The following is a 23,404-nucleotide window of genomic DNA, read 5'->3' as shown; positions in this document are numbered from 1 at the left end:
TAAACGATAACTTTAACTACTGTTTTATACTTTTAAACTTTTTTCCATACCGGTTTATCGCTTGCTCATTCAAATATGTGGCAAAATAATGAAAACATAAACACTAATAATATACTAATTTACTACAAAAATCGACTAAGATCATTATTGCTACCGTCCCCAACCAGATAAACTTGTTGAAATATATGGACATTGCGCACGTGCGGCGGCTGCGTATGAGCTTACCATGACCTTTATCAAACTTTCATAAACCTTTTTTACTTCTCAAATCCAAACGAATTACAACCTTTTTTAATGAAACTATACAAGCCCTTAGACAAGGAATTTACATACTAGACATCGTATTTTAAATAAGCATTTAGCACCTACGCAGATGCTGCAATTATTTCGTAATGGACGGTTCCAGAATAAGGCGTTAAAGGGGGCGCAACTTTATCGGAGGATGTGTTTTGAATATAGGAAACCAAACGCGTACTATATTTTTAATATTGTTTTCGTTTGTGATCACTAACAAAATATTTAAAACGTACCAATACTATTTTATTAAATCTCTAATTTCAATGATATTTAGAAAATTAAATTGAAGAATTATTGTGAAAATATATATTTCTTCATGTATTGCTCACACATTGAACCATTGTAGACTGTTTTTATCTTCATTTATTTGCTCACAGTAGGTTCGATAAAACGCAATCTGATTTAAGTATTAGATCACATATGCGCGGAGATAAACAAAACATTGGCAAAGTGTATTTTAGTTTAGTGGATCTGTATATTGATTTAAATCAAAAGCCCAGTACAGTATGAAGATCCTTCTTTATAATGCGTATAAGATAGACTGATACTGTAACGGAAGTTAATAACTAGGTCCACACTTCCTTTACTTAACATTGCTCAAAGTAAAAAGTTAAACCAACAAAACGTGTTTTCTGAATCGAAAGTTAAAATTAAAATAAAAACACGAAATACAAAGTGTATAACAAGGATATGATTTTAATCGTGCTGCTTTAAACCTAAACACATACGTATTTTCTTTAGGTTTAGATTTCATTCAATTCAAAACTATCATAACGTATAAACGAACTGCTTAATTTCTCAACAAACAGATTAATTTAGAAAAAATCGACTTACAGCGGCTGCGTGTTTGTTATCGTGCGAATATGTGTTGTAAACTCCTTTTCTTAGCAGTGATTTATCTAAATGTAATTGAAATAGGTGTGAAAGGTAACTACTATTTGCGGGATTCCACTGGGAAAAATCCTTTAGTCAAGATTGGGTTTCTATCGAGCGGGAATCCAGCGATTATATTCCTAAATGTCATTTGGTTTTCAAATTGAATCATAATGACGTATAATCAGGTAGTATTGTTAGACAGTTAGCTGGACTTAAGTACTGTTTTAATGATTCATCATTAAAATAATATTACATATCATCTAACTTTAACATCTTATTGAAGCCTTATATTGAAAGTTTAGGCCAATATTCGGCTGCATTGTAAAAAATGTATTTGAGTTTGATTCATCTGGGATTTGCAAGTTTAAATGCAGTTCAAACAATCACTTTAATGACGTGTATGACCTGTCAATATTTGAAGTAGCACTTTAAGTCGCTACAAGTTAATATATACTTAAAAAAACTTCGACATATGCACACATTTAATAACAATTTTTAAAACTAGGGATAACTCGTGCGAACACGAATACAAATTAGCTCTTTGTGAAACAAATCATCGACCGTATTATGTATTACAGCATTATATCACAAAAATAGTACATACTTATAGGTTTGAATATATATTTATAATGCACGTAGTCCTTTCATTTGAAATCAATGAACAATAAAGCATTCTCATTTAACATAGGTTTGATAATGGTAAATCTAAATCTGGTGTCAAGAATGCAATAAAGTTGATCTCATCTATTTCGCCATGGTCTCCTGATATGAGTCATTTGCGATAATGTATACATGTCCAGCGTGAATTTAGGCAAGAACATAACTTAAATGCTTCAAGTTAAACTACTTCAATCCGAAAATATGTTTCCATTCTTGCAAATGTTGTAATTTTAAGCGCCTGTGCATGGCGATTGGCTACCACTTTGTCAACACTTTGTATCAACTTATAAATCACTTATAATAGCTATTTAAACCCCACTTAGGATTTAAAATGCCCATTCTCAACCACAGGTAAAGGATTATTTTTAGTCAGCTCCAGACCTCCTTAAACGATCAAATGACCCAAATAACATGTTACAAATATGTGCCGTGTTCTGAAAAGTTATAAATACATGTGAAGGCTTAAAGCTGCACTCTCACAGATATACCATTTTACACGTGGTATGCCGTACGGCTTAAGGCAATGACAGTGAGGCAAGGCGGATGTATTTTTGGAAGGCAGATGATTTCCATCGGCCTGAGGTTTGAATGGTGGTTGAAGGCAAATGGGAGAAGTATGCGTGTGTTGCATCACCGATACGAAAGAAGTGCGGAGTGTAATGGTCGGATGATAGACCGCAATGCTTAGCACACGACTTAAACAATTTCCTGAAGTAGGAAGTTGTGATGGGGGAGTCATTAGGAAATTGTATAACGAATCTGGAAAGGGGTCTGTACCTTTAAGGTAGGTGAGCACAGCCCTGACAGGGCAAAGTTTGAGAACATGTGATTGTCGTCACTGTGAGATTCTGGCTGCGTGACCTTGCGAGTGTTTGTAACTAAGCATCGTTATGATGATACTATTTAAATGCTGTCGTTGAATCATGTTAGCAGTCACATTATTTGACAGGGTTAGCTCGCCTAGCCTAAATAGATCAATAAACGCTGTAAGAAACATGGACTTCAACAGCCGACGTATCTCAATAACGTAGTAAATGGAAGAGACTCATCGTCTCAATATGGGTAACGTGATTGGCAAACGCTTGTCAGACATGATACATCGGAGGATGCTGTACATCAGTTTTTTGATAATAAATGATTCTGCTGGATTCTGATAATTGTTCATCTTATGGATTAAGAGCATTTCTGTAACTGATCTTAGTAGACCAAACAGGGCATTATCCAACAGAGAAAGTATGACCGAATTCAGGTTGGTCGGATAGATTCTGGCCGGACTGTGGTGGCTTCAATGTCCATGTTTCGAGCTAAGCTTTTGAACATCATGATCTGTGAACGGAATAGAATATCTGGTAAAACATAGAGTGTTCCCTGTATGTGTACTGCCTTAACTAGCACATTGTGTTTCATGTTTTTTGTGCCAATACTAACCTTTTAACTAGGGCCATGACGGATTATGTGGACAACTGCCATGTGTTTCGAATGAGAGGGACCCAGGTGTAGATGGCGAGAAAAATTGGAAACAGTTCTTTTAAGGGGATGGTTTCCCAGGTGCGGATGCCATAACCCATCAAACCAGGGTTTGAAAGTTGCACCATATCCGATTGATCCCGCAGCATCGGTGTTGATGTGCAAAGAAGCAATTGTTACTCAACGATCCTCAAGCAAGAGTTCTTTTCCACTAAAATGCTGTATGAATAAGAGCCATGCGGCCAAGTCTTGTCTGCTCTGTTTATTTAAGGTAATGCGGTGCGAGGGATTGGTAACCTTTGTGGTCAAATCCATGAAACGTCTGAGGAAACATCTCCCAGGGCGAACAACCTGACAACAGAAGTTCAATAAGCCTTTTGAAGGTATTTTATTTTTATTTTTCGCTTATTGAGTGTATTAGAGAGAAGTATCCTCAATTTTAAGAGCTTGTCGAGGGAAAGGCGAGCTTCCATCAAAAGAGAGTCTAGTACTCGCCCCATGAATGTAATTATGGGGCTGGCGGATTCAGTCTTATCGGCTTTAATGAGGACACAAATTGAGTTGCAAAAGACCTGGAAGCGCGCAAGGTAACTTTGACAAGTAGGGGGAATTAGGTGACATAAAAACAGGAAATCGTCCAAAATATTAACCATATGACCAATATTGAGATGCTGCTTAGATATCCATTGAAGGGCTGTACTAAAGCGCTCGAATATGGCACAAGAAGAGCTGACACCCATGGCCAAACAGGTGTTATAGTAATATTTCCCATCAAACTTGAAACTTTACAGGTCATGATCATAGGGGAATATCGGTATTATGCGATAGACATTGGCAATGTCAGATTGTGCAAGTAAAGCACCCTTACCTAAGCGGAGAAGCCATTGCACTGCGTCATCAAATTGAGCGTTCGACACTCTAGACAGCTTTTTATCTATTTCATCATCAATAGACGTACCTTTAGGGTAACCAGGTGGTGGATGAACCGGTATTCACCGGCGGCTTTTTCGGTGATACGTAAATTGGGAAAGGGGGCGACGATCAAACGGACCCTTGGCACGGCCGGCTAAAACCTCTTTGTCAGTCTTTGACCTTTGTCATGAAGTTTGTGACAGGAAAATTTGGGAAACAAGTTGCTAAATGCTGACAGGTGTAGCCCAATTTGAAACCATGGGTAAACCCGTGTACTAGGTAGTCAGCCAACTGAAAGCCACTAAGAAACTGGTTTAAAACATGGGCTTTGATTGGAGTGGTGAGTTTTCTATCGTTATTGAGGTTTTTGTTTGAATGACCTTTATTTGGTATTGGAAATACCAGCTTGGTCTTTGCTTGTGAAGACACACTGAGATGCTGGGTGTGGTCCACGACAGTAACCGCAGATGTGTTGGAGCGTGCACATAGTGTTGTGGCACTTTGACCTTCGGTTGAAAGCTTAGCATGTGTTTTCAAGACACCGACTGGGGCGATTGGAATGTCTAGTTTTGAACTGCGGGAAGGGTGTGGGAGAAAAGGGCTGCGAAGAAGACTGGGACATCGTGGAAGTCAACAGCCAGAACTCCATATGTATACTTTCCCATGGAATATGGCATTGCTCTCTGAACATCCGAAATCATGTGTCATATTAAATGAAAGGTATGGGCCGTTTTGATGCAAGATCCCGCACTATTTCCCCATACTTCATTCAATTAGGCCCTTTATTTGGGTATTTGGTTAAGTAAATGGAGGTAAAATGCAGGAAAGCGGTCGTCCACCGTTCAATTGAACGGATCCTTTTCATGTTGTTCTGTGGAAAAATGCAAAGGTCGGCATTCGTGTCCATTTAAATGGCGAACTGGTTGGTTGCAAGAGTGGAGGGCAGAAGCAAGGAAAATTCAACAATTTGTTTTTCTAAATTTTCTTTGAAAGAGAAGGTTTCACTTGTGAACGAATTGGCGCTCTAATAGGTTGATGAGCCATATAAGGTGGCAGAAGAGCGTTTAAATGGGTGGCCACTATGACATCCAAAGAATCCTCATCAGACTCCTCACTCTCGTCACTAGAGATCTCTGGTATGTGGTGATGCACTGGCTGTGGTGGCATAGGCTGAGCGGCAGGCACTGCTGGGCTTGGTGGCAGGACCTCTGGTTGTGGGTTGGGCATTGTATGTGTTGACCCTATTGACCAGTCGGTCGGTTGCTGCACTGTCCGTGCCTTCTTTTTCTTAGCCGGCGGCTTGGCTCGGGCTGAACGTTTCATCTCCATAAAGCGAAGTAGTGGAAATAAAACCAACAGAAATAAAAAATAAAGTCCCAGGTCTATCAGGTGCCTCAACGTGGCAGGGCTGTTTAACCCAAACGATAGAACAATCGCTTAAATAGAAAGTCAAGCAGTGCATGCCTTCACACTGGTACACTTATAAAATGCACTAATGTAATGAGCAACAAAAGCAATTGGTACAATAAGTATTAATGCAACTGTAAAGACTGGGACGCCCTGCCTTATATGGACTAACTGTGAATACACAGGAAAAATGTTATTACCGTAAATGTACGGGAATGCATATACTGGAAAGACAGTTATAAAATATCACAGGGAAACAATGTCAGCACATGATCACCATGGTTACATGGGAAAGAAAAACAAGACACATCTTCATGACTTACTTGTTAACATGGAAAAATAAAACAGCGTACGTAATCGTGCATGACCAATATGTCACCATGAAAAGCGAGGTAAATATATGCTACAGTTAGTAACAAAATGAAGCTATGCCGGATTTACTGCCGAAACATAGAACACTTAGGGCACAATAAGCCACGTACAAGGAAGCCGGCCCTATATTATTACTCAATGAAAATGCAATCTCGAACAAGAAGAACATACAGCCTTCTGTGCGTACTAAACAAAATGACAAGTGCGGAGTTCCTCCCATTATGACACACAAAACTGATTACAGCACATCACTGCGGAGGGCCCGAACAGGCATTTAAAAGAATCAGGCCAACTTGTAGCTTATTATATCAAATGTAAACACATAGCCTTCTATGTGTACGAGACATAATATTGACCATTTAGATTGCGGGGTCACCCCCTATATTACACACTTAACTGAGAAAGTGGTTCACAGTGCATTTTGGACTGCGACAATGGCTGAACGCAGATTGTGGTAAAGCTTTCTGTGCTCGTCAACAGATGGATGAACGCGCTCGCCTCGGCCTCCTCGCTCACAATCCCTTTTAAACGTAAATTTTCAGTCCGCACACAATGAGCAGATACCACTTGGTTTCAATTATTGACCCGAGAGTTGAACCAGTCTTTATCCACAGGGTACCTGGTGTAGACTGTCGGTTGTATGTGATGTACAGTTTGTGAGTAAATGATATGTTTAACATGACAACCAAAATGTAGATCCTGCATCAATGCGATGATTTCCATAACGATAGCATCAGGAGAGGAATATGGATGGTACAGGTCATTCGTACCCACAAATAAAACGACGATGTCCAGTTGGTAATCGGTTATCATTTCTATCTTCTGTCTTAAATCGGATAAAGTAGCTCCATGGTAGCCTTAATAGTGATCCGAACAAGCTTCCCGGAACAAATTTGGATCAAAGTCGATAGACCGCTGTAAATACTTTCTCAAACGATGAACGTAAAAATGACCGAAAAACATGATTCGACGGTCAGCCATCTTGCTGATGGATGTGTGGTCAAACACTGAAGGTCAAAGACGCAACGTTCTCCGAAGATTTTGCGCACTCTGCAAGTAATTTACGAGTGCACTAACATGTACTCACACAAAATCTTAATAGAAGTCGAAAGCACAGTATATCAATAATGTAATCGTAATAATTTTCTCGATATTCCACTTTAGTAGAGCACTCTTTGAACGAAACAAAGAAATAGGTTCACGCGATGTTCATTCGCGGAAGACAATGAAACAATGGTGAATGATATTCATTGGCTGGTTAAAGCACTTGAAGACGGTCAAGCAATTTGATTGGCTAGCGCTGTTTGGTAAATATAGACGGATACCTTCAGCCCGACAACACGACAAATAACCAAACCAATGAAATCGTTCATCTATAAAACTGCATAAATACTTTAATGTACCATACAATTTTATATATGCACTGTGGTGTATGTGTACTTGTGTGCTGTTGTTCCGTGTTACTTGTTTGTGAATTTTGTTTTTGTGTTTACCCTGTGCCATTAAACGGGATTTATGTTTAAACTTTTGGCGATTGAGCTTGTTTCTGTAGCTTCTAATATAAATATTAATAAGACTTTTATAAGATTTACCTTTACGTTTTTACTTTTTTGGGGATTGTTGCATTAAGAGTGAGGTTGTGCACACAAACTGTTTTAAACCCCTAGAAAATTTACATTTTACCGATCGTTCAAAGGCGGTACCTAACAATTCTTGATAAACACTTCTAGTTTTTTTATATAGTATATATGTAATGTGTTGATTGTGGAGATTTGTGCTGTTGTTCCATGCCTCTGGTTTGTGATTGTTTTTTATGTTCACCCTGTGCCATTTAACGGGGTTTATGTTTAAACGTTCGACTACGGTGCTATTTTCTGTAGTTTTTCATTTAAATATTAACCCAATTATTTTGTTTGTGGAGTTTTGTGCTGTTGTTCCATGTTTCTTGTTTGTGATTGTTTGTTTTTGTGTTCATTGGCGTTTACCCTGTTCCATTAAACGGGGTTTATGTTTAAACTTTTGGCTACGAACTAAACAATTGTTTCAATTTTGTTGCAGTCAGAGTATGGCTTTATCGACCTTAATATATCGACCGAGGGCTTGGCTACAATGCAATAACTATATAATATCTGACATATTTCACATATCGGCTTTCCGTGTGTTGAAAAGCAAACTTTCAACACAGATCCCATCACTGACACCCATTTTCTAAGAAATTATCTTCTTTTTTAATTTTGTCTAAAAACAATGCTTTTCAGGTGTTTGGTATTTGTGACCTCCAAAGCATAAGTTGACGGGTGATTAACTGTCTATAAAATGAACGATTTCCGACATAATAATTGATATGATCGTGAATCTCTACTTTGACAGATGTTGTCACATTAACCAAAGATGTTACATACGAAATTTCAACTTACTAAAACAAGCTCTAAAAAATATTTGCAAAAGAAATCCAAAAGTGTTCGTATATGTGACCCTAGCCAGTACAATTTTGCTCACAATCTAGTATGGCTGACGTTAGAGATAATGTTCTGTACACGTATCCGAGTTCATGTGAAGATGTTATAGGGCTCAAACTAACCGCTACATACCAAGTGGTGTAAGCCAAGTGTTTCATGCCTGTTTTATACGATATTCCCATACCGTTGTTCCAAACGGTTGTAATAGACGGTAATTTTATTTTATTTGGTTGTCTCAATAAAAACATAAATTCGCTACCAATCATCAGCAATACGCCTAGAGGACAATTATAAAGTTGCACAGGAAATGCTCTAGGCGCATACCCAACAAGTTACAAGTTTTTCCCAGATTACTTACATTATAAATATGGTGTATATACGTTTTTGTATCAATGATCCATTTTCCATCAAATTCGATTTAATAGTACCCGTTTTAGAATTTGACGCAATAAAACATTTAGGAAAGTTGCATTGTGAATATCGAAGCCATCTTGTACCATTTGGCGAAACATGGACCTTTTGTTGCATTTCGTTACCATAGTTCAAGAACCCAAAAACAGCATATAAAATAAGATGCACATATTGAGTAATTGCATTTGGTGACGGTATGATTTTGCCCACAATCTAGTATGGCTGACGTACGAGATAATGTTCCTATGATAATGTCATATAAGACCGAAAAAAAACAGCGTTTACTTTATTCAAAACTTCCATGATTGATTTGTTGTTAGCATCGATAATAACAATTTATTTTAAACGAGTTAAAACTGCCCGGTGCCCCCTATTAGAGCCTATCGTCACCCCCTTAAGCGGTTACAAATTCCCTCACCCTACCTTGATACGTAATACCTCATTACGTAACATCCGGTGACATTTTTACGGCACCATTTCACTCCGCAACTCTTCGATACACTGCTCTCGGCAATCAAACATAATAAGGATTGCACAATAGTTGAAAGTTTTTAACTTCAATCTAGATAAACATAAAATATTAAAAATATCCTGAATACAAACTACAATGTGAGACATCATTGAAATAATTGTACTTGCAACCTTTATCTTTATTTTATATCTCTTTGGAATAGTTCCTCTTGCACTGACTTGCGGAGGTTAGACGCTACACAATGGGTTTCGCTTACTTATTATGTAACCAGAAACATGTCTAATGTATCAACAACATATGAGGTAGCGAGTGTTGATCTCTGCACCTTATACTTAATTAATGATCGGACTTCCTTTCCAATGCACTGGTTTGTGATTGTCAACTTTTGGAAATCCACCCCGCCGGTGGATCACAGAATCTTTTCTATCATAACATGACAGCTTTATAATATGGTACCAGTAATCAGATGACTCCTTTGTATGGCGCTCGGCATAGGAGTGAAGTATCAGAGTACATGTTGGAACAAGTGTCTGAATTTAAAAGTTGAACGGCTTAATGTTGATATTAGGAGACGCAGTGTATGTTTAACCTGTCGTCCATATGAACATGTAGAATCTACAACATTAACCATTCTAAAGAGACAAACCCGTTTGTATACAAAATAATATCATCAAACCCTTTAAAGATTTTGATGACCAGATAACCATCATTTTCATATTTGAAACCTAACTACACACAGCGGTTATTTCCCATCGCTGTACAGTAATCTATGCCGTCACGTATTCTTTGTGATGATAACCAGAATCACGTGTCCTCGGTAGAAATCTCGATTTTGTTTTTCTTTAGTTCAAATAATAACAAAATCAATGCGGTAGTTAGATAATTTAAAATTTATTTCTTACAAAATGTTCCGTACTTCGTCACAATTTTAGTTACTATGAGATTCTGACTATTGATAATACAATGATTAAGACCCTGCTAGGATCCATTGATCAATTTTGATGTTTAAGGGATTGTCGAGCTACGATCTACGATCAAGGTCGACCAAATCATTTATATTAGTGATAATGTTCGATCTACGAGCTTCAATCTACTATATACGATATAGGTCGACCATGCATTGTCTATCTACGATTTACGATCCAGGTCGACCAATTCAGTTATATTAACATTGATATTCGATCTACGAGCTACGATTTTCGATCTACGATCTAGGTCGACCAATTCATGTATTTAATTGTTGATGTACGATCTACGAGCTACGCACCAACTTCACACCATTGGCAACGTATATTTTGCAACTAACATAGAGTTGTTTCAACATTGATTTATTTTAGCACGCTCAACTAAGATTTCATAAAGGGTGCCTTCTTTAATATTTTGTTAAAACCTTTTAGATGATTATTTATGTACGACAAATGAAAGCACATGGTCTTCGATTTGAATGACCTTTATGTTAAAATCGAAAGTCAAAGAACAAAGAATACCAATTTACAGTTTTTGTTCACTCACATTTATTCACAATACAACAACAAATTCAAATACAAAATCTGTTTCTTAAATCCTTAATAATTGATATCTGGCATAAATACAACATTTCCATGTCTTCTGCAATATTTGTGTCTTACTCCCTTTATTGCATGCATAAATTAAGATAACAGAATAGCACCATTCGACAGTAGTTTTTACATTATATGTTTTATATTTACTTTTGTTACAGTGTAATTGTTGTACATATGCATCGCACATAACACACACACACACACACACACACGCACGCACGCACGCACGCGCGCGCGCGCGCGCACACACACACACACACACTAAAACAATAATGGTTATAGTTTTTATGTCTGGAAGCAAATCGTTAAAAACGTGATAATTCAATGCAACAAAGTCAAAACGTGCACACAATGACATGAATATGATTTCATCAAAGAAGCAGTTGCTAATCTGAAATATTTACATTAACATTTCATTTCTTAACGATGGTTGTTGTTTATCAATTTCACATTATTTCTATAAAAGTGCAATGGCATTTTCCATCAAAATCGCGTGATTGTGTTCGATACTTCTGTCCTGTCATTGGGCGCAATAATACTAATGGACGGGGCATACTATGGAACTGTTTTTTCAATGAAATCGTAGTAAAATTATTGGCAACCTGCATAACTGAAATCTACAGAAAAGCAGTTAAAACAAAATGAGCAACGATAATTTGATTGATTTTAATGTAGATTTTGATTTCATGATGTATGGAACAGTTGAAGAAATATTAATATAAATGAAAATGATGACGACTTATTTCGGAATTTGGATTGACATTTGGTAAAAATAAAGCATCTGACAAAACATGAAATCGAGGAAATCAAACAATAACATTTTGTAGTGCACCCAGCAACGTCCAGAAGAAAGAGCTCAGTTCATCACTAAGCCTTCTCGCGTCCTCTGGCATTTCTTCCGCGAAAGTTCCCATTGCTTAACACGTTACCCCACCCATCGCCACTCTCGTTTCATCCGATGTTAACTTCCAAAGAAATGACAATGCACTTGCTGATTTGTCCAACACCGTATTCCAGCATGGTTCATACACCAACTGATCCTTTAACATAACGCTCAACAATTAAATTGACTGGAAATTCTCTCCAATTTGAAGACTCGTGACTAACAAACGCTAGTATCGCATATTATCGCGAGATATAATGAGACTTTTGTAGGTGGCGATATTTTTGTTCTTTTCTTGTTATTGTTAATTGTTCATAACTCCAGTTGTATTTGGACTACACCCATCTTGAACAGCCCCATTGCATACCATACCGCATAAAATTGCAAATAGTCGAATTTTAAGACTTAAATAAGGTAAACTTTAACGATTTTATTTCAGAAAATACAGAATTAAGTAAACATGGAGTTGATGCGCAATTAAATACAATTTGCACCACACTGTTGGCTAAAGGTGTAATAATTAGCAACAGCTTATTCGGGATTATAAAAAATGGAACACAAATAATATTGAAACAAAAATATCAATATCAACACACTTTTTATAAGAATGAAATACACTTCAAAATCTTTTACCGATTATATGTATAGCAAATAAAATCAAAAGGTAGCAACTCTATAAAATAATTACAATGCATATGCAACAAGGTCAAAACATTCACACAAATACAAGATATGATGTTATCTAAGAAGCAACTGCTAATCTTGACGAAAAAAAAAATTCTTATGATAACATTAAAACAAAATCTTAATTTAGTCAAAGTGGCCTTAGTAGATTCAGTGTATGACTAATCAAGACGAACAACAATATTTAAAGATCATTACCTTAATACACTTGACATAATGTCATAAATTAATAGTATCCCATTATCATATGTGCAGCTACCACGATGAGTCCTTTCCTAGTCTGTGCGAAAACTGCCCCGGCATTTGTGAACGGATTTCCACCGACTACAATTTGCAATAGAGAACTGAGTGTATTAATAGCAATTATATTTAAAGATTTAGCGTGAGATTATTTTAGAAATATATAAATACGTTTATGGCTGATCCATAATTACGTTAACTTTAAAAAAAAAATGAAGAAAAAGGATATGAGGAATTCTTTCTCACCAACTATACGAGAAAGGAAATAAAAAGCGAAACTCATCTTTTTATGCAATTATTTGGGCCACAAATTGCTTAGGCGGAGCAATCTTAAAGACATTGTAATTGCATTGACTATTTATAGTTATCGGTGATATAAAAATATCATTTAACTGTTTCAAACAGTGCATAAACATTTAACAGTTTTTGACTGTTTTTAAAACTTAGCTCGCTTTCACTTCTAATAAACTAGAACAGACTTTCATGGTATGTCCTTTTAAGGCTTATTATAAAAATTAAACTGGTTTATTTTTCGTGTAAGATCGTAATTAAGTTCACCGAGTGAGCACTTAAAGCTATATTTTAAGAGTGATTTTGCCACGTGTGAAATATGACCTTTTGTGTTTACGAGGATAAATAAATTGCAAACTTCACCAATATTCTAGTTTAATCTTTTCATCTATATTCATGTTTGATTAGAAATTTAAAAATAGACAAGGAAAACCAAAAATCGAAATATTAAAAATACATGTTTATTCGAAATGGCTTTTAACACTTGTTTTTAAAAAAACGAATTCCTTTTATTATTTATATTCAAACCTCTTAACAGAAATTAGTATGAAGTTCAATGACACCTACCTTCCAGGATGATATAGGTGTTTTTTGAATTTATACATCCAGTTAGTGCGTTGTCACTGACGGCGATACTTTTTAACCCGCTCGATTGTGAAGTGATGTTAATACGTAATGGTTCATTGACCATCTTCTTTATCTTTAGAAGACATTGTCCGTCTGATGAAGATGTACAATTATACAGGGTCTGATATTTCTTTTCATACAGAAACGAGCCGCCTATGTCACTAAATTTCTGCGTGCAAGAAGCTACAGCAAAGCCATTGACGTATACATCAGTGCTCTCTTTATCTTTGGTGTCCCATTTGAGAGAGCACAAACTTGGTTGTATCTTAATTGTACATTTATTCTGTTCTGCAATGGAAAAAAGCACTGTTAGGGAATTTCAAATATTGTAATTATGTCCTCCATCTTAACAATAAAGATATCATGATACTGTATATACGGCTTTTTAAATGGTAAAAACAATTGCATGATACCTCTAAATATAATATAAATGGTATTAACGTAACTAAATTATGGTTCTAATTTACTACATTATAACTATATATTATATAGATGTTTTTGTTGATTTCAGTTTAATATCATATTTAATTACACAAGTGTCATAGAAAAATATAGTTCAGCGAGTAGGGAAGCGTGGTGGAATCCCTTTGTAATAAAGGAAGAACATCACCCGCTGGTACCTAGTACGCGCTAAATAAAATAGCGAATGCGTGGGTCCATCGAGTAAGGTAGTGTATGCAAGTCGAAAAGAGATGTGGAAATCATCTCAGTGTAAACCTTTATTCGCAAAATAATGGATTATATGAATGGATCTTAATAATTGTTGTGACATCGTTAAGATAAATTTTGTTTTGATATGTAGATACCGGTATGATGTTTGCATAAGAGATTTTTTCGCCAAATTCTAATTTTAATTTTCAAAAAGAAAGTCACTGTTGTTCATAATTGACGTGTTTTGTTTTTATAAAAAAAATAATATTAAAATAATTAGAATTGATTTTCAAAGAAGTTCTTAAAACTGAGATTTGTACTAATTACTTTGCAGTACAAATATCAAATTGATGTGTTCATTGGTGTTATTTAACTGATATAACTCCACCTATCATCGATAAGCATGAAAGAAAGTTGTGTATTTCATTAGTAAACCATGCGTTTAGGAAAGAGGTTATGCCAAGAAAATACATTTGAACATTTGTGTAATACAATCAATACTGCAGAGTCAAGGCCAGTGGTAAAACATTCACATATACACATTGCATAGGTAAACTACAGAGTACCGGAAAGACTTATGCATCACACAGTTTTCTGCTTAGTACAGTGCCTTTAGTTCATAAAGTTCAAACAGCAATTCTCTTGAAAGTGGCGGTTTCAACCTCATTTATCTTCTGACTTACCTTCACTTGTAGATATATTTAGACATAAGCCGAGAAACACAAGTATAATTAAACATGTGTTTAATGTCTGCAAATAGAATTTGTTTAAACATAACGTAATTTCATGTATCAATGTAGTTGCAATGATAAAGCAACAGATATATGAAGCATTAAGATCAATAAATTATACATCTTCAAAACACAAACTAAAATATTCCAACGGAAATATCCCCCAAAGAAAAAATTGCAACGGTGCCAATAATTTGATATGGCCATAAATTGACTGACGGGGCTATAGAGATCTATATTTTACTATCATAATTATTATCAATCTACATTACATATTAAGAACATTATGAAAACTGTTCTATTTACATTCGAAAAAAATGCATTTCGGTGGTTATCATTGTTATCAATAGCATTGAATGTGCGATATACCAACATATAAATTTACTTACTGTACTACATAATTTATTAATCCTACATTTCTCCACTGATTGGTATAATCTTGAAACCGACATTTTGATTTCTCCTCCAATCCAAGTATTCCGTCACTTATAATTGTAATGATATCTTGAACAACTTCTTTGGTCCTAAAATATGATAACAAAACATTTTGAGAACATGATTGACATAAAATTGTGAACTTATACAGTGAAAGAAATAATTTATTCTTATGATTATAATATATATATATGCAAGAACTCAATATCTGCTTCTAAACCTAATGCAGTTATTGAGTTATTGCACTAACGTGACGATATATCATACATATTTTCCCTGTTTATCTTATCTCATTGAAATAACGTTTTTCCCATTTTCTCGATATTGAATTTTTTACAAACTAAAGAGAAATACATGTACTTATAAAGTAAATTATTGTATTTTATCTTTGTATGAATAACACATTCACTAACAATACGCTCTCTGCGGTGTCGCTTTAAGCACACTCTCGCTATACCAAATACGAATTCGTCATTTATATTTATTCTAAATAAATATAAAAGCGGTTCAAGAAATTGACGTTAAAAGGGGGCGCAACTTTGTAATCTTCAATACAATTTTTAAGCCATGTACAGATACTATTTGATTAAGTCTGAAATATAAACCATTTCCGATGATATTTAGAAAATATGCCATTATTTGAGAAATACATATTTCTTGTATTGCTTATACAATGAACCATTGTAGACCATTGTAGAATGTTTTTATAATCATTAATTTGCTCACAGTAGGATCGATAAAACGCAGTCTTTTTAAAGTACTAGATCATGTGTGCGCGGAGATAAACATTTAAGCAAATGTGTGTGCATGGCAAAATGACTATTATTTAAGTGGACCAGTGTATTGATTTGAACTTACAGTACAGTATGAGGATCCTGCTGTATTATATTAATAAGATAGACAGATACTATATCCGAAATTGATTACTAAGTCTACACACTTACTTTACTAAATATTGCTTAAGCGAAAACGTAAACCAACAAAACGTGTTTACATTATATTTTGATGTTGTTTATCAAAAGAATCGAAAGTTAAAATTAAAACAAAAACACGAAATACAAAGTGTATAACAAGGATATGATTTTAATCTTAATATCTCAACATACAAATTAGTTTAGAAAATATCGACTTACAGCGGCTGCGTGTTTGTTATCGTGCGAATATATGTGTAAACTCCTCAGCAGTGTTATGCTAAATATCTTAATGTAATTAAAAAGGTTTGTAATATATATACTACTTTTTGCGGGGGATTCCACTACAGTCAATCCTTTAGTCAAGATTGGGTTTCCAGCGATTACAATACTAAGGTGCGGAGTTAGAAGGTGACCTACTAATATATTAATAATATTATACTGTTGACTGTTATTTGGTTTTTATGTTTTAGTATTGTTAAATCGTATATTGAATCAATTAATAATGGAGTATCAAGTTTGAATCGTCTACTCCTTGTTTAAGGTATCAACAGCCCTACTCATCGGACCTCGTGATTAACTGATAAATTAAATAACATATTAAAGATAGCTGTCTTGAAATTGTTAAGTCTTTGACGGTGACAGTACATCTCGACACACACTGTCCAACTTTGCTTAAGCCGTTGCATGTAATTATATTCATTCGGAACATGGAGAATATTTGCACATTATTTAGGGTCATTTGATCGTTTGAGGAGTTCTCGAGCTGACTTAAAAAGGTCCTTTATCTGTGGTTAGGAATTGTCTTTTTATTCCTGTGTGCAGTTGTAATAAATATTATGAGTGGATCATACTAGGATACGAATTGGAGACAAGTTAGTAATCCTTCGGGGTTTATAGGCACTTATAATTACAACATTTGCAAATGGGCATGAATGGAAACATATTTACCAACCGAAGCAGTTTAAGTTCTGATCTTTCCGAAATTCACGCTGGACATGTGTACATTATCACAAATGATTCATATCAGGGGACCATGGCGAAACAGATGAGATCAATTTTATTGTACATTGATTCCAAATGAAAGAAAAAGGTGCATTGAAAATATTGGTTCAAACTTACTATGTTTTGTGAGATAATACTGTTATAAATAATACGGTTTGTGGCGCACATTTAAGTTAACCCCCTGTTTTAAACATTGTATTTAAATGTGTGCATGTCGATTTAAGATACTTTAGTACATATTAACATCCCGGGTTAAAGTGCCAATTCAACATTGACAAGTAATACACTCAATTTCAGAGAGTGTTTGAATTGCATTTAAACGACCTGCACTTTGTGTTTGCAAATCCCGGATGTATCAAACGCAAGTATCATTTAATTCAAATGCAGCCGAATACTGGCCTAAATTTCCATTATAAGTCTTCAATAAGAAAAAATAGTTAGATGACATGAGGTAATACTTTTTAATGAGTAATCATTAATGCAATTTCATTGCCAGAAACTATATATTGAACGCTAAATGATTTTGGTGCATTTTGTGCGAAATGTGTTTGGTTGACCTGCGAAGTTTGGTCCGAAAATAAATGAACTTTACTATCAAACGGTTTGGTGAAAGTACTTGTATAAGTTATCAATGAAATGCTTCGTTTATAGGTACGATATAATTACCAATGGTAATGGATCTATAAAAGTGTACTTTAAGGGCTTTGAGAATCAGAATAATTGCATTATGGTTCGCTCTCACCCGATATGGGTTCCTTTGCCCCGTATATCCCATATCTGGTCACCTACTAACGCCGTAACGTATATATCACGTCGACAACTTATTAAAATGTTTGAAGGTTTCATTTATGCATCGGAATATTAATCGGATTCGGAAAAAGACGTCATTTTGGTACGATATAAATTTGGTACACACAACGATGATTTATTAACTTAACTTAAGAAGTTGACGTCAAGAAAAAGTTTCTGGTCATATGATTATCTTACAGTTAATTTCTACACCAACACTTATTATCGCGCTACTAATTACAAGAAAATGTAATCATATATTTGGAGTGTTATCGGAGCAGTCGTTCACATGTATAATATGTCCGATATATTTAAATAATGGATATTGGAGGACCAATAATTTCAGTTATTTACATATAATGTAACATCTATTCCTCTGTTTCAAACAATGTTGTGTCTTTGAACTGGGCTGAAATGTTCAGCAAAACAGACTAAGTAAAGGCAGGAAGACGTCCTTGTTGGGTACTTAACAATTTATAACAATTAATAATTGATTAACAATTGATAATGTTTTCACTTTTTACATTTGGTTTACAAACTTTACCATCATTGGAAAATGCATGTTTACCAATATATCATACAAACATTCACATATACATATCAATTTATACAGCTTTAATTCTACACCATTATGTTGCCCTATCATTTTACTACTTATATAATTATATCCTTTTTATTAAAATCCAGGTTCTTGACAGTTCTACCGTCTTCACTCTTGCCAACAACATTCAATGGGATTAATACAATTTCGTTTTGTCTCTTTACAACTTGTTGCATATTTTTACAATTTAAGATGTCATTACAGAGTTTTAAATAAGTTATTCTTCCAATTCCTTTATTACCTTTTAGTGTTTTCAGTTAACATCATTTTTTAAGGAGGTAATAACAAAATTTGACACAAGTACACAGCAATGTTATCCGGCAGAGTTTCCTTAAGTCAAAATTACGTTAAGTAGGTATTTAAAAGTTTAGTCCGATTCCTCTGCGCCGATACTTAAAAAGAGGCAGTTTATATACTTAACCGACCACTGCGTTTGACTAAATCGTTTCCTCATGCTGTCAACTTTCGAACCTCTGCGACCAAAAGCGTCACATGTTACGGATATTTCTACTGCGTATATCTGCCTACGGATTCTTTCTATATATACTTATATTTGATTGTTACAAGACAAGAAACAAAAAAACTCCACAAACAGCAAAGTGCATATATGTAACATGTAGTTGGTAACGTATTGCACCAACACTCATAAATTCTTATAGGATGGTTCAAGCACTCCTTGTAAAAATATATGACCAGTCAACAATCATATTCTTTAGGATAAAAAAAAACTGAAGAGAAAATAAAAAAAAATCCTATTTTTAACGAAATTATGACAAAAACTAGAAGGGCACTTGTTTAAGACACAGCTGGAAATTTGGTAAAGGTCAAGAATGTATTGAAACATTTGTATTCAAAGATGCAATAACTATGCATCACTACAATACACACAATTCTCGCATTATAACGACAACAACATATTTTCAAAACCATTCTTAATTATTATTGAGAAAATGAATGAAAATTATTTGGTTACAATGGCAACTATTATTGAAAAAAGGCGTTTTGGGGTTAAATTTGCATTTAAATATGCAATAAATGTCATCTGAAGCATTCAATAATAATGTATTTGTTAATTGATATCCTCAAACCTTACTGTATTTGACATTCAAGAATTTGTCAGAATAAATGAAAACTGGTAAGTACTGCCAAGTACTGTAGTTAATTGGCAATATTTCACAATAAATTGACATTAGGTTGGAACTTGCACCTTATACAAACCAATGTATATCTATAAGTTACCGCTTTAATTAACTATAATTTAACTTATTTGAATGGTTTTTGAGGGTTTGTTTTATATCTTGGTTACTATGGCAACAGGTCACAAACATGAATATAATCACATCAACTTTACCAATTTACCTCAAATGTGACTTGTTTTATATATAGTTGTTCATTGCTCATAAAACATGAAATGGTGGTAAATATACTCTTAATTTAAAACAAAACATAACAATACTGCATAAAATCCACTATTGTATAATTAGATCAGTTAATAAATGGGCACATTTTACAAAAATAAAAACAACTTATTTAACATAATAACCACTTAGAATGTACACGTCATTATGTAGTTTCAAGAAGTATGTAATTGGCCACATAGTACATGACAAATTATATTATCGATGCTTATTCATAGATAAAAGTTAAAGCTTAACATGTTTATGGGGTTCAGGAAGGTTTTAAAAAGTGAAGATAGTGAAGAAAAATGAAAAGGTTGCTAAGTTACATTTTATCAGGCTGTGAAGTAACTTATTTTGACAAACAATATTATAAATGTCTTCAAATACAAGCATTTATAGGCTTCAACTGCCAGATTTTTTAAGTTTGTATTAATAATAATTAATATAGTGGTCTCCGTTATGACAGAGGAGTTCTACTGACAAATTAAATGACAGAGTGTAGCACCCTTCTATCACTCATTTGCTAAAACCACAGTTTATCACGCAAAATCACTGGTAGCTTCATTTTACATGAACATGTTTCTATTGAATAAATAATTGTCAATAAATCATTGATACATGTTTTCATCAGCTCAGTAACGGGATCATTCTCAAATAGATTAAGTTTATAAAGATCACATATCAGTAAATAGACAGATTTTTTTCACTTATTTAAGGGTCTTGATGCTGTTGGTTCTGAACAAACACATGTGTTAAACCATGGAGGTTGGGGGGGGGGGCATTTGGTTGAACCAGTATCAAAGCCTTTTTGCATCAAGTCCTTTATGTCTCTCGTGAACTAAGTGTTTAGAATAAATTATGCAAAATAACTTGAACATCAACAATTAAATCTGAATTAAAATGGAAACAATGTCTAAAACTGTTTTTGACTTCTGTTCATAGAATTACAAACACAGACAGTGATACTGTCTACAATAATTTTGTTATACCTCAAGTGATGATATTTCCTCTAGTTTGGAATGGACTCCAGGGGTCTCTTGGTGTACTCCAACCAGTCAAAGAATATAACCAGTTTGCCAAGATCAGCAGTCCACAAACATGTGTGCTGCCTCCATTTGGTCTAAATGAAAAAAAACATGTTGTTTATATTATGATATAATACCTATTGTTTTAATACAATATTTCTTTTACATAATTAGGTAATTTAAACAACTTCAGAGTTTAAATAAAGTACCAAAATTCAATATGTTTATATACACAATCCTTTAATATGGCTTTAAATCAACAGAGAAACAATTTCAGTTTTACAACAGAAACATTTAAAGCACCAAAATTAAAAGACAACAACAACATTCTTACAACTTACCTTCCATAGACCAAATCTCAGACAGGACTGAACTTTATGTCACCCACTTCCATTTAAGTGAATGCTATTTCTCTATGTGGCCCCTTCAAAATACATCAGGCACCAATCCCTTAAACAAAGAAATACATAAACTTTACTGAACTGATTACCTTCAACCCATGACATCTAGCTATAGAGAAGTAAGAAAGATCGGAATTAAGTCAAAACTATTTTTATAAGACTAATGAATATTTGTGATTTCTGATTACTGGTTTTGACCTGACAAATCAAAAATAATAAATGTGACAATGTTTTGTTATTCTAATGTTTTCAAGTGTCAATATGCAGTGCATAAGTGCTTTACTTCAACACTGTTTTTGTCAATCATACCCAAACACTGCATCGTTCTTATTCAGCCCAGCACAGTTGTCCATGTGCAGGTTTGCTGATTCTTCTCCATATGGATGATGTTGAAATGAGGTACCACACCATTGGTCACATCACAACTAAATCCTTCATCACTGAGATAAATATATATATATATATCATTATACTATAATTTTATGTTCAAGTAAGAACTTTGATTAAAGGTGATATAATTTTTTTAAACAAGAGCAACGCAGAGCAAATGTGAGCACTTCCCTGTTCTTTTTAGTGAATTTACATAATATAACGGTTTTCCATTTCCCCTTTAATAATTTAGTGAGATGGCAAAACTGTATTAACCACTTAATTTATAAATTTACCATTTGATTTACAGAACGACTCAAAGAAGGGCCCACTTGTTGTGCCTAGTACGGGTAGAAGACTTGCTTGGCATAGTCAAAGCTGTAATGGATTGTTGTTCCATGTACAGCAGGTGCTTGACCTGAAATTTCACATTTGATCATATAGTTCTAAAAATATGTATTTACAGAAATACAAACTTTTAACGGTTTAAGGTTGGGGTGATGCCCCGGCAGATCAACATGTATACAATTTTGCATGCCAAATTTTTTTCCTGGTAGTCTGAAAGTAATTCATACTCAAAAAGCAGCTTGCAGCTACAGCCAATAATATTGGTCATGGTTTTTACAGTATAGTGCTCGAATTCTATATAAACATGTCCTCTAATTGCATCAGTATATTATTTTCATAATCATCATGATCATCTTTATCAATACAGAAATTTATTCCAATTTACCTGAACCTTATGAAATGGTATGTTATGCACATAAATCAACATTTCTAAAAAAATGTCATCTACAACTTTAAATTCATCTACAACATTGCTAAAAAGACAGATAAACTGCAACTTAAAATTAATTCCTAAATTCCATCATTAATTGTATTGATAGTTGGCTGCGGTGAAATGATGAAAAATTGCTAATGTTCTTTTTCAGTGATCATAAGTATGCAAAAAGAGAATATCTGTTGGACTTTGTTTCTGTTTACATTTTCAATGTCAAGAGTGTCAAATTTCACTTCCGCTTTCTCTTCCTTCAATGAATTTCCATTCATTTGACCGTATTTAGAATCTATTGCATTGCATTTATATACACATTTGTAAACTTATATGCTTAAACAATGAAAAGAGTTCTACTTACCTATAAATTCCTAATTTTATGTAAATGCCTTTGGTTTAACTCGACCTACATCCTCAAATTTAGGTTAAAGATAGCACATGATAGCTACGGGAGATAACACCGAAACGTCAATATTCTTTGCATGACTGATTATGAACTAAAAGTCTGAGCGGCGGACAGATAATAAACTTTGTTAGTGATGTCGCAGTTTATGTGCACATACTGTATAAAAACATATGTTATTTCGTTGAACTTCAAATATATTCATACAAAAGAGGTACAGTAATATCATTTAAATTGTTTTATATTATTTCATGTTTAAATTAAATTTTGTTGTAATATCTTTTAAAC

At 34.3% G+C, this 23,404-nt stretch overlaps 2 protein-coding genes across 7 annotated transcripts in view; both read right to left on the bottom strand.

Annotated features, from left to right (window-relative positions):
• The window catches only part of LOC128223496 (uncharacterized), a 16,090-nt gene extending 10,555 nt beyond the window's left edge, over positions 1–5,535 (bottom strand). The window contains exons 1-2 of the mRNA XM_052932775.1: positions 5,328–5,535; positions 1,132–1,196 (exon numbers count right to left, since the gene is read on the bottom strand). Coding sequence (XP_052788735.1) covers positions 1,132–1,196; positions 5,328–5,535 — 273 coding nt within the window. The remainder of the gene's footprint in view (positions 1–1,131; positions 1,197–5,327) is intronic.
• A 5,296-nt stretch (positions 5,536–10,831) lies between these two features.
• Positions 10,832–23,193, bottom strand: LOC128223694 (uncharacterized). Of its 6 annotated transcripts, none has more exons than XR_008259325.1 (10): positions 23,075–23,193; positions 22,235–22,356; positions 21,879–22,009; positions 21,510–21,618; positions 21,133–21,263; positions 15,392–15,526; positions 14,955–15,021; positions 13,561–13,908; positions 12,661–12,786; positions 10,832–11,935 (listed from the first exon to the last, which is right to left on the bottom strand). XR_008259325.1 is itself a non-coding variant. In XM_052933005.1 (6 exons), the coding sequence occupies exons 2-5, from the start codon at positions 15,452–15,454 to the stop codon at positions 12,689–12,691; spliced, it is 576 nt and encodes a 191-aa protein (XP_052788965.1). In that variant the 5' UTR covers positions 15,455–15,526; positions 16,571–16,817; the 3' UTR covers positions 10,832–11,935; positions 12,661–12,688. The 6 variants fall into 6 exon arrangements, 1 of the variants encoding a protein (XP_052788965.1); XR_008259328.1 differs by having other exon boundaries at positions 22,247–22,356; XR_008259326.1 differs by lacking the exon at positions 23,075–23,193 and adding an exon at positions 22,672–22,736.
• Between the last annotated feature and the right edge of the window lie 211 nt (positions 23,194–23,404).

This window comes from Mya arenaria, chromosome 17, assembly GCF_026914265.1.
Source record: "Mya arenaria isolate MELC-2E11 chromosome 17, ASM2691426v1".
Classification (NCBI taxonomy): domain Eukaryota; kingdom Metazoa; phylum Mollusca; class Bivalvia; order Myida; family Myidae; genus Mya; species Mya arenaria.
The sequence above is the reverse complement of the archived record's forward strand: the minus strand, read 5'-3'. Positions and strand labels throughout refer to the sequence as shown.